At 45.8% G+C, this 15643-nt stretch overlaps 1 protein-coding gene across 2 annotated transcripts; it reads left to right on the top strand.

The window, feature by feature from the left end:
- Positions 1 to 27: 27 nt before the first annotated feature.
- Positions 28 to 15466, top strand: GSTK1 (glutathione S-transferase kappa 1). Of its 2 annotated transcripts, none has more exons than XM_075002009.1 (8): positions 28 to 256; positions 3149 to 3230; positions 4419 to 4547; positions 6261 to 6361; positions 6760 to 6795; positions 11062 to 11178; positions 12518 to 12611; positions 14773 to 15466. In XM_075002009.1, the coding sequence occupies exons 1-8, from the start codon at positions 176 to 178 to the stop codon at positions 14820 to 14822; spliced, it is 690 nt and encodes a 229-aa protein (XP_074858110.1). In that variant the 5' UTR covers positions 28 to 175; the 3' UTR covers positions 14823 to 15466. The 2 variants fall into 2 exon arrangements, with proteins under 2 accessions (XP_074858110.1, XP_074858101.1); XM_075002000.1 differs by having other exon boundaries at positions 33 to 256; positions 11062 to 11160.
- The last annotated feature ends 177 nt before the right edge of the window (positions 15467 to 15643 follow it).

Raw genomic sequence — 15643 nt, 5'->3', positions numbered from 1 at the left:
TTCCCCCGCCACGCGGGGCGGGTGAGAGGGAAACGCCCCGCTGGGAGCGAGGGTCACAGGTCCCGACGGGGGAGGAGCTCGCGCCGCCAGGGGCAGCTCCCGCCAGCCGGCCGGCCGCTGGGTGGCGGCAGAGTGCGCCCCGGCACTGCCGCGGCCGAAGGTGACACTGGCAGGGATGGCCGGGGGCGGCCAGGGCAGGAAGCTGGTGGAACTCTTCTATGACGTGGTCTCGCCTTATTCGTGGCTCGGCTTCGAGGTGCGGCGCCGTGCGACGGGGCGCGGGCGGAGAAGGCGGCTTGCAGGCTGGGAGCGTCCGGCGCCTGCTCGGCCCTGCCGCGCCGCCGCTTCCGGGCTGGGGGGTGCGGCCGCGCCAGGGGCAGCCGCTTCTCCCCGTCGGCCGCCGGCGTGTCAGGCGGGGTTGCAAGGCCCCGGCTCGCTCTCCGCCCGGGCCCCCTTCGGCGGGTGGGACGGGGTTGCGATACGGGCTCCGGTTGGCGAGACGCCGGCGGAGGTGCCGAGCGCTCCCCCACGAGGCTGGGCGGTCCGCTTCGTGGGAGACTCGCTTTCCTGGAGCCCAGGCTGGGCGCCTGGTTTATCTTGGTCACACAGGGCCTTTGGACTAACCTGGGACTATGGGACCCGAGGGAAATCGATGGCAGCCCAGGGCGCAGGGGAGCTGGGCCCTGTGCCTGAAGCGAGCTGGGCAGCGCTGGTGCTTTTTTGACGGAGAAGAATTCAGCAGTGCTCGTTCCACGCCTTTGAAAAGGAAGCGGGTTTTTGGGCAGCTTGTGGTGTTCTTGCCCTTTGTTTTTTTGTTTTTGTTTTGTTGTTCGGGTTCTTTTTGTTTTGTGTTTTGGTTGGGTGCAAATGTTGTAAACAAACTTTGAGTCTTTCCACATTTTTCTCGGCCATTTTCTGTTTCTGTTTTTCCCAGTGGAAGTGGGAAGGAAAGGAAGGAGAAACGGGCAGGGGAAGAAATTTAGCAACAAAAGTAAATTACAAAAAAAAAAAAAACTCCTCCACTCTCATTCTTTTAAATCCTCTTTTTTTTCTCAGTGTTTCAAATGAAATATTTCAACCCATTCTATTTTTGTGAGACTTATAAAGGTGACTTCAGGAATACACCCATTGTCATCATACCTGCCTACTTTCAGGTTTTCCAGGGATTTCTCAAGCCCTTGATTTTGTTCCCAAGATCTCAGGGGTTTTTTGAAATGGTGCTGTGGTTGGCACCTGTGTTGCTATCATGAAAATGACCTTAAAGTTAAGGCAGTTGGAGGCTCCAGTTAGATTTCACAAGTGATCCTATGTGGTCCTACCCTCATGCAGTGGCCTGACCCTTACCATGGCCTGTCCCACTCAGAAGTGGGAGCAAGTTTCATATATATAATGAAAATGTCTTTGCACCCTTCGAAGTTACTGTTTCAGGCTCAATGCATGCATACAGCATTGCATTATTGTGATGCAATATCTGTAAGAGACAGAAACATTTGTAACCCAGTGTAATATAGTTGGTACACTAGTAAATTAACAGCAGCATGGCTATACCAATGCAGCTGCACTACTGATCACTCCTGTAGCTACTCTATGCCAGCAGAGAAGAGCTCTCTTTTTGTCATAATAAAATTACCTGATGGTAGCAGTAGCTACATCAGCAGGAGAAGTTCTTCCACCAACATAACTAAGTCCATGCTGGCACTTCTGTGGGCATAGGGCAGGAGTGAGCAAACTTTTTACATCGGGCCCCACTTTTCATCCATGCAATTGATAGGGCTGCCCCAACATATGTATAAGAAAATAAGTCTGTAGAATGTAAAAATATTGTTAATATATAAATGTGAATACACATACATAAAGATGGTAACATATTTCAACATTTTAGTGAGATGGATGAGCCTGAGACCCAGCAGCGAGTTGTGCTGTGCCCCCCTTATGAAATTTCACACACGCTTGAAGGGTGCGGCCCCCCAACTTTGTGCACCCCTGGTGTAGCATATGTTGCTTGAGGGAGAGGGTGGGTTGGAGGGTGTTCCACTGCCCTGAGTCACATCAGTTATACTGGCAAACGTGGTAGTCTAAACATGGCCTAAGTGTTTCTGTACAAGCTGAACCACTGAGAAGTTTATAAATTGGTTCCAGCTTTTGAGCTACTGATTCTGTCTTAGGCAGTAGATTCATATATCTTGGCTTCAGTACCCACTGCCAGTGACACACCCTGAGCATCACATTTCACACTTTTCACAGTGGAAACTGAGATTCTCATTTTGTCACATAACTCCATACCTGGGTCCTGAAGCAATAAATCCTCATCATGTCCTAGATGAAGTAGATGAGAGCAGAAATTCTGTGAGACAGGCCCAGAGGAAATAAATCTCATTTGTACTTGTGAAGTGCTTATTTTCCTGCTTTGAGAGAAATGAATGAATCCGATGTGTCCTTTCTTCTTGCTCCAGAGAGAAACTTGAGTGCAATGGTATGTGTATCTCCATGGGTAACATCAGAGTGCCTTGCACAGGGGCTTAGGGCTGGTGGGTATTTTAATCCCTGGTCCCTTTATAGAAATTTATAAACCTTCGCTCTAGTGTCACTGGTATGAAGATCTGAGCTGCCTTGGTGATTGATTGACAGGACTGATTTCTAATGGTCTCAAACAGGTGATAAGGCTTTATCTACTGAATACATTTAGTGCCCACGTCCTGCCTTCTGTCAGGCACTGGGCCCTCAGTCTTTATTGTGGGCTTTAGACCAGTGGCTGGCAATTTGCATCCCAAGGGCTGCATGCAGTGCGGCAGGGTTTTATGTTTGTCCTGCAGGAAGTTTTGTTAAATCTTGCCCAGATGCGAGGTTGCCAGATTCCACTCTTTTTAAGTCATGTAGGTGTTTGTGCTAGCAGTATTAGTAAAGTGACATGCATTTAAAGCAAGGGCCCATGATGTGAAGGAAATGCACACAACATTGGCCAAGAGCCTTGCATTCCCTCTGCATCCAATCAAAGCTTTGTATGGGTCATTCAGCACACCCTGCAAATTCTAGATATGCAAGCACAGTAGCAAAACTACGCTGGTCTGAGAGACTGTCTTCATTACAACAGCCTTGTGGCCCGCTGCTGCATTAGACACTCTTTATCCATTATTATTTCCCATTGCAGACGCTTTGCCGATACCAGCACCAGTGGAACATTGATCTACGTTTTCGTCCTGTTTTTCTCGCAGGCATAATGAAAGAGACTGGTAGGTGTTTTGATGCTCCTGAGCCCATGACAGAGAACATCTGTACGCCCCACCTCCCCACCCCCGCAGCTTGTGGCTCTACGTGGTGATTCCATCTAGCATCCCTACACTGGCAAGGCATGCCAGAGAGGGAGCTTACCGCAGACCTCAAAATGGATGCTGTGGAGAATGTCAGAGATCACTCAGACTCTGTTGTCATTAGCTAGGCACTGTGGGAGCCCTTCCATTCTACTTAGAGGTTTAAAGCCTTGTCCATGCTATCACTTCTGTTGATTGGGGGGGATGGGAGAACCCTGATCAACAAAAGTTTTGTCGACAAAAGCATCGTTGTGAACAGTGCTTTGTTGGCAGGGTGGTTGAATTAGGCCAGGAGAAGAGCTCTGGGATGAGACATGAGTTCTGTTTCTGTTGGAGGCTTGGTTTCTGTGACATACCAAAGCACTTCACCTTGCCGTGCCTCAGTTTTTTGTTTTTAAAATGGGGATAGCAATCTTCACCCTCCTTGGCAAAGTGTTTTATAAGGAAAAGCACTTTATCTGTACCAAAAGTGTGTGTGTTTGTTTATACAGGTTGAACCTTTCTAATCGGCACTCTGTCATCCAGCAACATCAATAATCCAGCATGATTTTAGTTAGCCATGTGTTTGCTTATTGGTGTGACCAAGTTTCCCTTGGTCCCATGAAATATTTGCAGCCTCCTTTCCTGGATCTCAATGTTCTGTGCTGGTACTTAACTGTAATTTACCCCTAAATGTTTTGTAAGAACCCAGTAAGCAGTGGAAACGTTGGTAATGCTGCTAGACGATATTGATATCCTGTGGTAAGGTAAATTCTGTCGTTCGGCACCAGTTGGGTCCCGAGGGTACAGGACTAAAGAGGTTCAACTTATATTGTAAAAACTGACATAGGTGGTTGTGGACAGTCATTTAAAACTGGTTATGTCAGTTTAACACCTACAAATTTATTGATGTAAGCAAAACAGAAGTAAGCCAAATTTAAACTGATATGAGAGTCTTCAAACATAGTTGCAACCATTCTACTAAATTAATATAAAATTACACTTTTAATAATTTTTTACAAAAATTACACTTTTAGTATTTTTAGTAACTTTTACACTGGTTTAAATTTGTGTGAAGATTAGACCTACTTTATTATAACTGGAATCTTGTAATTTCACCTTTTCTGCAAGGTAACCAACCTCCAGCAATGTTACCCAAACGTGCGGAATATATGATGAGTGATATAAAGAGGATGGGAAAATATTACCAGGTTCCACTGCAGATCCCCAAGGATTTCTTTGGGATGGTAATCAGAAGTGGTAAGTAAAGGAGGCTGCTTTCTCAGTGGCTGAACTATCACCTTCAGAAGATCAGGGTCCAAATCTTACCTGACACTGAAGGGGGAAAATGAGTTTGTGTTCTCCACTTCTTCCATCATTTGTGAATATTATTAAGTCAGTGCCTGGCTTAATATGAGTGGAAATTCTTACTCAGGAAAGAGCCAGGAGTGGGCTAGTAAAGGAGTTGCTGCTGATTGTGACTGAGGTGCATTGGCAGAGGTGGGATGAGGAATAGCTCAAGGTATTGTGAGGAGAGTCCACAAGTTCTAGCATTGTCATATTTTTGCATGACTGAATTACATGAGGCAAAGACCATAGCAAATAGATTTGCAAATAGAAGTTCAGATCAGTTATGGTTTATTATACTGTTGCTTTAAAGAAGTTTCCATCATCAAAGCAGAGTGCAGAACCAGCTCCATGTGAATTAGTAACAAAGGGGTAGCCGTGTTAGTCTGTATTCTAGCAAAACAAAACAGCAGTAATATAGCACTTTAAAGACTAACAAAATTATTTAGGTGACCAAACACCCATCACCAGAAAGGAATTGCAGTTGACTAAAGTAAACTGTTTATGATGCCCATAAGTTGAAAATTCTTCATCAAGTTTATTGATTATTTAGAAATAATGTTAAGGTCCATGGGAATCAGGGTAGACAAATTAGTCAGTCAGTAAAAATGGGGTTAAATTCAAAACACGTCTTATTGGCATTGCTCAAATAGAGAGGGTGAAGACACCAAGAACTAGTGCCACTGTAGTTCTGCAAATACAACTGGTGCTCAAGATTTTAATGCCACTACTGCTGAGCATTTGAAATCTGTTATGTATTGTTCATGCATTAGTGAGCTAGTGAGTGACTTGCAGAGAAACTGAACACCCACAATTCTGCTTAAAATCAGAGGAATTGAGGGTATTGAACACCTCGATATACTTGCCTCTAGTTGGGCTGCCGATATTGGAGCTCTCAGGACTAGAAGCCACTCTTGCAAGTTCGATTTGGCCCGTGATGTTTTTGACCATAGCAGAGTTATTAGAGTCCATTTTCTCCTCTGAGACTAGTGCAGACTGTGTTCAGCAAACTTTTCCCATAGATGAATTACACCTAAGTCCCTTTTCTAGAGAGCCGTCTGCCTGTTTAGCCTGTGCCACAGGCTTGAGTAGCAAACTCCTTGAGTTAGGCCCAAGAAAATCTCATAGGCTATGTCTACACTAGCCCATTAATGAAACTCTTGCCAAGGTTCATGAGAGGACCACTACTCTATGGCCGTGTCTACACAAGCTGATAGGAATCTGCTAATAGGAATAAGGGGATTTCGAAGTTCCCAGCATTCTTTTGAAAAGGACTCCTGCTTGGATGAGCCACGCGGCAGCGAAAAGTGGCAATTTCAAAGAGCTGCGGCATGCCCATGAGGCGCTGAATATGCATTTCAGCGCCTCATTAGTAATCTTCGAAATGGCCATTTGCCATTTGTATGGCCATTTCGAAGATTTGAGCTAGTGTTGACCTGACTAGAGAAGTAGTCCTCTCATGAACATTGGCAAGAGTTTCATTAATGACCTCTGCTCCTTAGGGACACTTCTGGGGCAGGAGCAGACTAAAAGGCCTGTCCTAGAATGATGTTAGTGCAGATTTCAGTGGTGGTTGCTGTTCCTGTTTCTCCTGAATTTGTCTTTCTGCTTTCACACCACACCCAGGCAGCCTTTCTGCCATGCGCTTTATCACAGCTGTGGATATGACTCAGCCACAGTTCCTGGAGCCTGCGTCCAGAGCACTCTGGATGCGCCTGTGGTGCCGGGTGAGTACTCTACAAATTCTCCATCCGGCTCCTTTCCCTAAGTTCTAATCCCTCCTCTGTCCTCAGTCAAGCATGCACCGTGAGCAGAAGTGTTGAAATCTCACAGCTGGCGGTGTAAAACTTCTGTGGTTCAGAATGAAATCCAAGGAAAGCTGTACATTCCAATCCATTTCCGTTCGTCCTCTTCCTCTTCACGTGTAGATGCTGCTGCAGTAGTTAATGCCAGAAGCCACGTCACCTAGTTCTAGTTGGATGAATTGGATGTTTTTCCTCTTTCTAGTGGGAAATTTTTCAATGGGATCCCTGTCCTCAGCTGAGTTTTTCTGATTCCATTCCTGCATTAAGACACAGAGTCTTGTTCATAAACATTTAACCTTTTGGTTTCCACCTGTTACCAGGATGAAGATATCACCCAGCCAGATAGCTTATTGGCAGTAAGTTTTTCCCTATTGTTATTGCTTCTACATTGATTTGCTATGGTTTATTGGGTGTGGATCTTAGGGTTACCATCTATGGAAGCAGCGTAAATAATTTTTACCAGCTGCAGATTCATTAATGGCTCACTTGCAGTTATCAGAAAATTTCTTTAGGGAAAATATGACTCCTGCCTTACTGAAACCAATCCTGTAATTCTGTAGAAATGTAACTTTGGTGAATTTTATTGCCAGGCCTATTTAGATCAAGGTGCCTTCCCTAGCAGGATGCTGCAGAATAGGTACTATGCTGGCACTGTGGGAAATGCAGCTGCATTTCCCATGGTGCCAGCATAGTGCTGGGGCCACATGTGACCATTCTGAGCTCAAGTCCAGGCTCTGTCCCCAACCCAGAGATGCCGCATCCTCTTCTGGGTGCTGGGGAGGTGTAACAGGTGCAGGGTGTCCCTGCCTGCTGGCCCCATCTGCCCTATGGAGCATCAGAGGGAAAAATGGGTGGCGGTGTTTGGTGACACTTTGATGCAGGATGTCTTCTGCTGAATTTGAAGTGTTGTCTTAAGACGAACTCCACAAAAGACTTTATCAGATATTTAAGAACTGGAATGTTGTGGACGTGCTTAAGGTGCGTGTTTTGTTTTAAGCTGCTGATACCCAGCATTGCTCTCATATGTGTTTCTATGCAGCTATGAGCCATTGAAAGCAATAGGCTTCGGAGACATCCATGCTAGACAAATGTTGTTTGATGTCGTCTTTTTGACCAAGAAAATGCATATTTTGGTCCCAGTCCTACAAGTCAATCAAAATTCAAATTACATATTAAATTCTCAGTTAAAATTGTCATATTATATTCAAACAAGACCTGAAAAAAGAAAGTAAAAAACTGTTATCTATGAAAATAAATAATTACGACTTTCCAGTAGAAGTGTGTTTTCTTTGGTGGTCCTGAGAGGTATCAGGTTTCATTTGTGCAACCCTCAGTAGGCTTTGAGTTTGACACGGCTGCCCAAAATCTTTGTAGTAAATATGGAATATACTAGGAAAAGATGTCAAGGCCCCTCCTAGTGGCTGGTCTATAAAGTTTTAGCATTTGCTCCTGTAGCTCAAGCAGTGGAAATATGAGCTGTTGAATTGAGGCTTTAGCTCCAAGAGAAATTTGCACCCGTTTATCGTAATGCGTGAACTTAAACTAAAGTAGCAAGCCCCTGACTAGACGTGTATTTTGGTGTGGGAGCAATTTGTTTTGTCACCATAAATGAAAAAACAGTTTTAAGCTGAACTTAAGTAAACCTCAAAATGAAATAAGTTTCCCTAGAGGAGTGAGTTGCAGTGGTGTAGGGTGACACTGTTTCCCTGTGATAAATACGGGACACCTGGTAAAATTGCTCAGATTCAAGTGAGTTCAATGCAGTCGATCAGGACTGTGCGCCGCACTCCCTCAGCCAGCGTCAATGGGGGGCACAGGGCCATTTGTTCTTGACCTCAAGCTCAAAGAGGGCCTCAGATTTACACACGTGCTAATTTTTTGGCATTTGATAGGATAGAAAAGCATTTGTTAAATAAAAATAAAACAAGTGTTCCAATTCTGTCTGTCTTTTTGGAACCTTATTTGTTCTCACGTGTCATCTTTTTTATGTGTGTTATGGTGAGGGCCCTCAAAAGCTGGGAGCGGCCTGTGCATCTGGACGTGTGAGAGGCCCTGCTCCCATCATGCTTTAAAATGGCGGTGTTCAGTATGCTCTCTGCTCGCCACATGTGGCGAGCTGGACAGCACGGTGTGGCAAAGCGGCTGGTTGGAGCTGCACATCAGGAGTGCCGTCTGCCTCTCTGCTCATGAGCCCCACCACTTGGTGGGACACGCGTGAGGCAGCACCTCCTGCTGCCTGCTCGGGGCTGCAGGATGTTTTGCGTGGGGTGGCTCGGAGCTGGGCGGCTTGGGGCGGTTTGCTTGGGGTGGTTGGTGCGGCTCTGAGTGGCTTGCGCGGTGCGGTGTGACTCGGCGTGGCCCAGGGTTCGGCGGCTCGCGTGGCACGGTTCCGATGAGTCGCTGGCAGTTGGAGTGGGGGACCGTGTCGGTTGGTAAATTTCTTTTGGACACCACTGCTTTAAAAGCTCCGGGACCCTCCGAGGAGAGAGGCCATGAGGGTCAGGGCTGATGGGGCGGGAGGGCAGCTCAGGTATGGGTGTAGTATGACTTCTGTTGTGGGGCAGGCTCAAGCCAACTCCATATGGCAGGACCAGGGAGGCAGCGCCACCTCCTCCCCATTTGCACCAGCAGCCACCCAGCCTGGCATGGCTGTGGCGGGGGGGTGGCTCAGCTCGAAAGGTTTGAAAACAGCTGAGGGCACAGGGAAGGGGGTAGCTTGGGGCTGTGTGCAGATGGGGCAGCTCAGGGTGCAAGTGGGAATTCTCTAGGGGCTGTATGCAGCAGGGGCGTAGCTAGGGATTGTGTGTGGGCAGGGGCAAGGGACAGGGTAATTAGCGGTAGCCCCTGGTCTCTGAGGGTGCTGCCAGCTGTGGAACTGGGTCTCCCATCCCTGCAGCTGTGTGAGAAAAGAGGGCCGGGAGCCGGCCAGAGGCAGGGAGAGAGGAGGAGAGGGTCTGTCCCTGCGACTGCCTTGCACTTTTACTTAAGTTTTGGGCGGGGCAGCACATAGGGATGGCCAGAGCCAGGCACTCCGCCCCTGTAATCCAATGCCAGCAATTCATCGGAGCTGCTGCCACGCGCGTCCCTCTCCAAGCGCTAGGGAGGGGCGCGTGCACAGAGCAGCACGCCGCACTCTCACGGCTCCGAGCATTTTATTTCGCACAGAGGCGCATGTGGCTCCGATGCACGGACCTCCCCCCACTGAACTTCTGTCGCGTGCCCTTATACCACACCTTGAGAAACACTGCTCTGTCCCGCACAGCGGGTAGCTGCTTCTCCTCTGACTGGCTTCCTGTGTCCGTGTCTGCCTGCCTCAGAGACCTGTCCGACAGCACCACCTGCTGACTGCAGCTTGCCCACGTTCCCCTGTCAGCCACAAACAGGAGACCGCTGCAGCTGCTCTGACACCAGCTGGCCAGCAGGGGGAGGAGTGGAGCTAAAAATAGGGGACAAGACACTTGATTTTTAAGGCAGGGTAGCTGAAAGAGGCCTCAAATATGGGACAGTCCTGTTAAAAGCGGGACGGATGGTCACTTTGCGCGGGCGCACCTTTCTTGTGCAGACAAGGCCCTGAATTCCAGGTCCGGTCCTGCTGATGAAAACAAAAAAGCAGTCCAGTAGCACTTTAAAGACTAACAGAATAATTTATTAGGTGGTGCACTTTCGTGGGACAGACCCACTTCTTCAGACCATAGCCAGACCGGAACAGACTCAGTATTTAAGGCAGAGAGAACCAAAAACAGTAATCAAGGTTGACAAATCAGAAAAATATTCTCAAGGTGAGCAAAGCAGAGAGAGTAAAGGGGCAGAAAGGGGGAGGGAAATGCTGATGGTGCATTTGAAGGACTTTATGGTTACATGTGAAAATATTTGTTCAAGTTTCCTTTTTAAAAATAGGGTTCTGTCATTAACACAGGGAAATGTTAAGGACTTTTCTAATCTGTATATGGTGGCGTGATACAGTAAAATAAAGATGTCTCACATTTGGGATGCTGACTCTCACATTCTGAGTATTGGTATCACACAGTGGCAGGTTTGCAGGTTGAGAATTTTAATGATAGAACAAGAGATGAAGATCCTCTTTTTATTTCCCTTGAAGTAGAACACATGTTGCTCTTTGGTTCTAACATTCCAGTTCTGAAGATCACCCACCAATTTCCAGTTGAGCCTACTGACTTTGATTTCTGTCATTCCTAGTTCTCCTCCTGTTATGTTTGCAAGGCTCCCTCCAGTTCTGTTTAGACCCTTCAGTACATAAATACTCTTCTTCTTCTTCTTTTCCACAAAAGCACTTCCTTTATCTTAGTTCATATGTTGAAATCACTTCATTTGAGCTAAGAGAAGCTCACCTCTCCCTCTTTGCTATCTAATTAAAAGACCACTAACAAGAGTGGCATATTTTGAGCCCCCGCAACTTCATATTCAAAAATTACTCAGAATGGGTAGCTGTAACCAGACAGTGGAAGAGAGTAGGCCAGACTAGTCTGCCAGAGAAGTGCCCTAGGAAGAGCATTTTGTTGTTTGACAGGCCTTCAAGCAGTGAAGATGCCTGCCATTGTTATATAACTGTTATCTAACTAGTGTGATAAGAATGGCTGTTCTTATTTTCTCTCTCTTCTCAGGCAGCAGGGGAGGCTGGGCTACCCTCCGAGGTGGCCCAGAAACTACTGGCAATGACCTCTACTCCTGAGGTGAAGAATCGTCTGAAAGAAACAACAGAGGTAGCACTGAAATATGGGGTGAGAAGCTCTCATTGCCGCATGGGGTTAAATCTGTGTATTCCTTTCCCAACAAGGATACTGTGAGGCAAGACAAGGCAGGATGAAAGGGTAGATCAGGACACACACAAAGATCCCATTGCTCTCAGACTTCTCTTTGTATTTGAAATACATATCTTATAAGCTAGTTCAAAATCCTTCGGGTTTTAGTTTCCTGCACTATGTTTTCAGAAATTCCCAGTTTGATTCCTGGCCCTTTCCAAAGGGACACCAGGAGACCAGCATGCCACAGATCAGAGTTAGTGCCTGGTGTGACTGCTGTTCACTACCATGCATGAAGCCCTGTCATCCATGGGATGACAAGGCTTAAGGTATGGCAACACAGCAAAGCTGTTTTGAGATAACAGCTGTTATTTCAAAATCACTTCGCTAGCGTCTACACGACGCATATGCTATTTTGAAATAAATTTGAAATAGCGGGTGTGTAATTTTGAATTTTGTAAACCTCGTTACAGTAGACCCCTGAGTTATGCGTAGATTGTCTTCCTGGGCAACCACATGTAACTCAAATTTTGCAGAAGTTGGGAGGAGCCGCGAACCAGGTGGTTGGCTTGTTTCACGGCTCCCCTCCACTTGCCAAGCCAGGAAGCTGACCAGCACAGCAGCACTGGTTAGTTTCTTGGCTCCAGGGAGTAGCAGGGAGCTAGGAACCAGGCATCAGGCCCAGCTCTCCTGCTTACTGGAGCCAGGAAGCTGACCAGGGCTGCTGCCCTGGTCAGTTTCCCTGCTCTGCAATGAGGGGAGCCAGGAAACTGACTAGGACTGCTGCCCTGGTCAATTTTCTGGCTCTGCAAGTGGAGGGGAGCCGGAGTCAAGCTGCTCCCACTTACTGGAGCAATGAAACTGACCCACACAACAAAGCAAAATAGGCGCTGTTAAGACAGGGAATAACGCTATTCTGAAGTAAGCCATAATGGTGTCCAGTGACACTATTTTGAAATAGGGCTGTGTGTCCAGACATGTTGTTTAAAAATCACTGGTTGCTATTTCACAGTGTATTCATGTGTGTAGCTGTGTTATTTCAAAATAAGCTCTTTCAGAATAGCTATTCTGGGATAGATTATTTTGAAATAACACTGCTGCATAGGCGGCCTAAGCGTTCTGCAGAACCCAGGCATGATGAATGGGACGCAGATGTGAGACAGAAAGAAGGAAGAAAGGGAGAGGAGGGGGTATAAGTACATGAGGGAGGAGGAATGGTGATGCCACAGTTCTTTGTTGAAGTTCCTCTTAGAACTGGTCTTGTGCTTATTTGGGTCTCTTTGTGACTCTTCCTGTTTTGTTTCCATGGTGGCATTAGGCATTTGGAGTGCCATCAGTTGTGGCCCATGTTAATGGTGAACCTCAGCTCTTCTTTGGCTGTGATCGTTTAGAGCTGCTGGGTAGTGTTATAGGTGAGTATTTGTAGTAACGTTTGCTTCTCTTTTCTCTCCCTTACAGTTGTCCTCTCTTCTAGTGCAATGTTTAATGTGACAGACACCCTAACACTCTCAGATTACGTCTACACTGAAATTAAGTACCTGCAGTTGGCTGATGCTGGCTTGCTCCGGGAAAGAGGCTGTTTAATTGCAGTATGGATGTTTGGGCTCAGCCTGTAGCCCGAGCCTAAACTGTCTGCATCACAACTAAATAGACCCTTAGCCTGAGCCCTGTGAGCCTGCATCAGATGGCATAGGTCAGTGGGTGTCTTAACTGCAGTGTAAGCATACCCAAAGAATTGACATCTCCTTCCCTCTTGGGCCAGGGGAAGGGAGATCTGAACATTTTAGCATATATTTTCTTCTTGGTCATTGATAACAAATTAATAAATAATAAGAATAGCATTGGACCAAGAACTGATCCCTGCAGAATCCTAATGGAGATACCACAGAGTACTCAAATTTCAGTCAGTAACTACATGTTGAGACTTCAGTTTCCCAATTTTTAACACATTGAGCCATATTGATTTTGAGTAGCACTGATGGTTAAATCAGAACATCAGGTGGTATTAATTTAAATGTCTTACCTATATACATGTCTCCCCAGAGTTACCTATATGTATCAGACTTGAAATATGCTCAAAGAATAATATAAAGTGTGTTTGATAGGTCTGACTGCGATCAAACCCAGGCAAAAATAATACTACCTACCCCTTAATTACCCTGGTCAACCTATTTTTAAATATTTTTAAGTAGTTGCTTGACAGTGGTTTTCTTCTTACTCTGTCCCTTTCTAGTTTTCCTGAAGTCATTAAAAATTAACATCAGTGGACCAAAGAACACCTTGATAAGCTCTTATAAAACATCCAGATCAGTTGATTTTTCAATGTTTAACATTAGTAGAAGTTGTGTAACATCCTCCTTAGTTATTGTTGTAAAAGAAGGTATGCTTGTTAGCAGATGCTCCTTTTCCCCTCGCTAGCAATAAGGTAACACACTGAGCTCCATCTCTTCTGCCAGCATGTCTGAAAACTGAGGACCAGATGCTCAGCTGCTGGAAGTGGTGCAGCTTTTAATTCAGGGCAGCTACACACATTTACACCAGCTGAAGATGTAACCCTTTAGCAAAACAAGAGAAATAGAAACGTTGGAACCTCCAGTAGTTATTTGATGCCCTGTTTTGAGACTATCGGATCAGCCGTGCCATTCTTATACTGCCATAGCTCATTGATGTGGAATGTTGAGAATCATCGGTGCTAGACATTAAATTGCAACTAGCTAAATCAGGTAGAACTAATTTTTGGTTTTCATTTAAAGTGGTAAAAAAACAGATATGAAGATTTTGAACGTAAGTGAAAACACAGTATATATACGATGTAATAGAGGAAATCTCTGTCCAACTCATTGCACATCTGACAGTAAAATATCTCACTCCTAGACCTACCCTAGTTAAGGGAAATGAGCCTAAAACTTATTTGTGGATTTTAGAAGGGGGAAAGAAAAAATGCAGGCTTACAATTGAAACTGAGTTGTAACCAACTATTACTAGGAATCCATAATCCCACAAAACTAAGATGAGAGATTCTTGGTGTTGGCTCACTTTCACAATCCAGGTGGGTGTGTATTCTGCCTCATTTATGGGTTTGCGATGGCTTTTTAATTTTCATTCTAAAATAACGTTGATTTTAATTTAAAACACTGGAATACCTTGTAGTGATTGTGAAGATCAGTGTTACCCACTGTTGGATGAGCCTCAGAAAAGGAAACTGATTTTCAACCTCTGGTTTGGCAGTGTTTGGGGACAGAAATATCCATCACAAGAAATGAGTTTGTGATCTCTCTTTCCACCTACCACTGTAAAGAAACTGTTTTGCAAGGATGCAAGGCTTGATTACAGGTTCTGTATCCCAACCTTAAACTCCAAATCTGTGACCACATTTTAAAATTCACACTTCTCTTTAGTGCAGGGCAGTATATCTCAGCTAGACAAGTCCAGTCACCTAGGTGTGAAAAGCTGTATCTCATAAATTACATTCCCACTTCAGCACAGTTTCCAGTCCATGAAGATGAAGGGCAGCCTTAGACTGCAATCCAGGAGCTGTATCAGAATTTAATTTTATGTTGGTGTGTCTTTCAGGAGAGAGATGGCTGGGACCAGTTCCTACAGCTTCAAAACCCAGGCTGTGAGAAATCCAGGTATAACATCAAACAACCAGAAAATTAATCGAATTTCAGTCAATGATGCAGTAATGTCAGCCAATCCCTGAGACATTACCTCTAGGGTCCTAGATGGGCTTGAAGAGAAGCAGTGATGTTCCCTTGACATCATTTGTAAGGACAATAATCAGGACTCTGGTTGTCCCTTGGCAGACTGATTTTTCACTTTCTCACCATACAGACAGATTTTCAAGGCAGGATGGGCATGGGGTGGCACTTTGAGTGAAGCATCGACACAGGGTCACGGGCAATGGTAGAGCTCTGGCTGTCTGATGAGTGATCCACACAACAAGGTTTCAATATTCTGTCTCAGCCTGCCCAAAGCAGGCAATATTTGGTGATCCATGGGAGCAGCTGAGAGAACTACACCGGTAAATTACAGATGCATATTCTCCTAACCTGGCTGCAGAAAATCATGCTCAGGCTGAGAGCTCAGAGAAGGGGATCTGAGTCCTGTCTGCACCTTCCAGCTCCGTCGGTGTTGCCAGTCCATTGCCACATTGCTCTCACAGTTCCAAGCGCTTAGAATGCCATTTGTATTGTTATATACACATGTAATTTTCTCTCTCCTCATCTGGTTCCCCTACTTGAAATAAATTCCAGCTGATTGTTCACCTGTATGCTTTGCATTCTGGGGACACACCGGTTTATTGCGCTCCTGAAGTTCAGTTCTGCTCTGAAAGGTGAGTTTGATTCCTGCAGTCTTGTGGAATCCTCAGCCCATACAGTGCCTTGGTAGGAGCCACACACAATTAACAAATACAGCAATGTCTAGGTCTCTATCAGAGCAG

Source organism: Carettochelys insculpta, chromosome 1 (genome assembly GCF_033958435.1).
Source record: "Carettochelys insculpta isolate YL-2023 chromosome 1, ASM3395843v1, whole genome shotgun sequence".
NCBI classification, from domain to species: domain Eukaryota; kingdom Metazoa; phylum Chordata; order Testudines; family Carettochelyidae; genus Carettochelys; species Carettochelys insculpta.
Note: the sequence above shows the minus strand (reverse complement) of the source record. Positions and strands in the feature narration are given on the sequence as shown.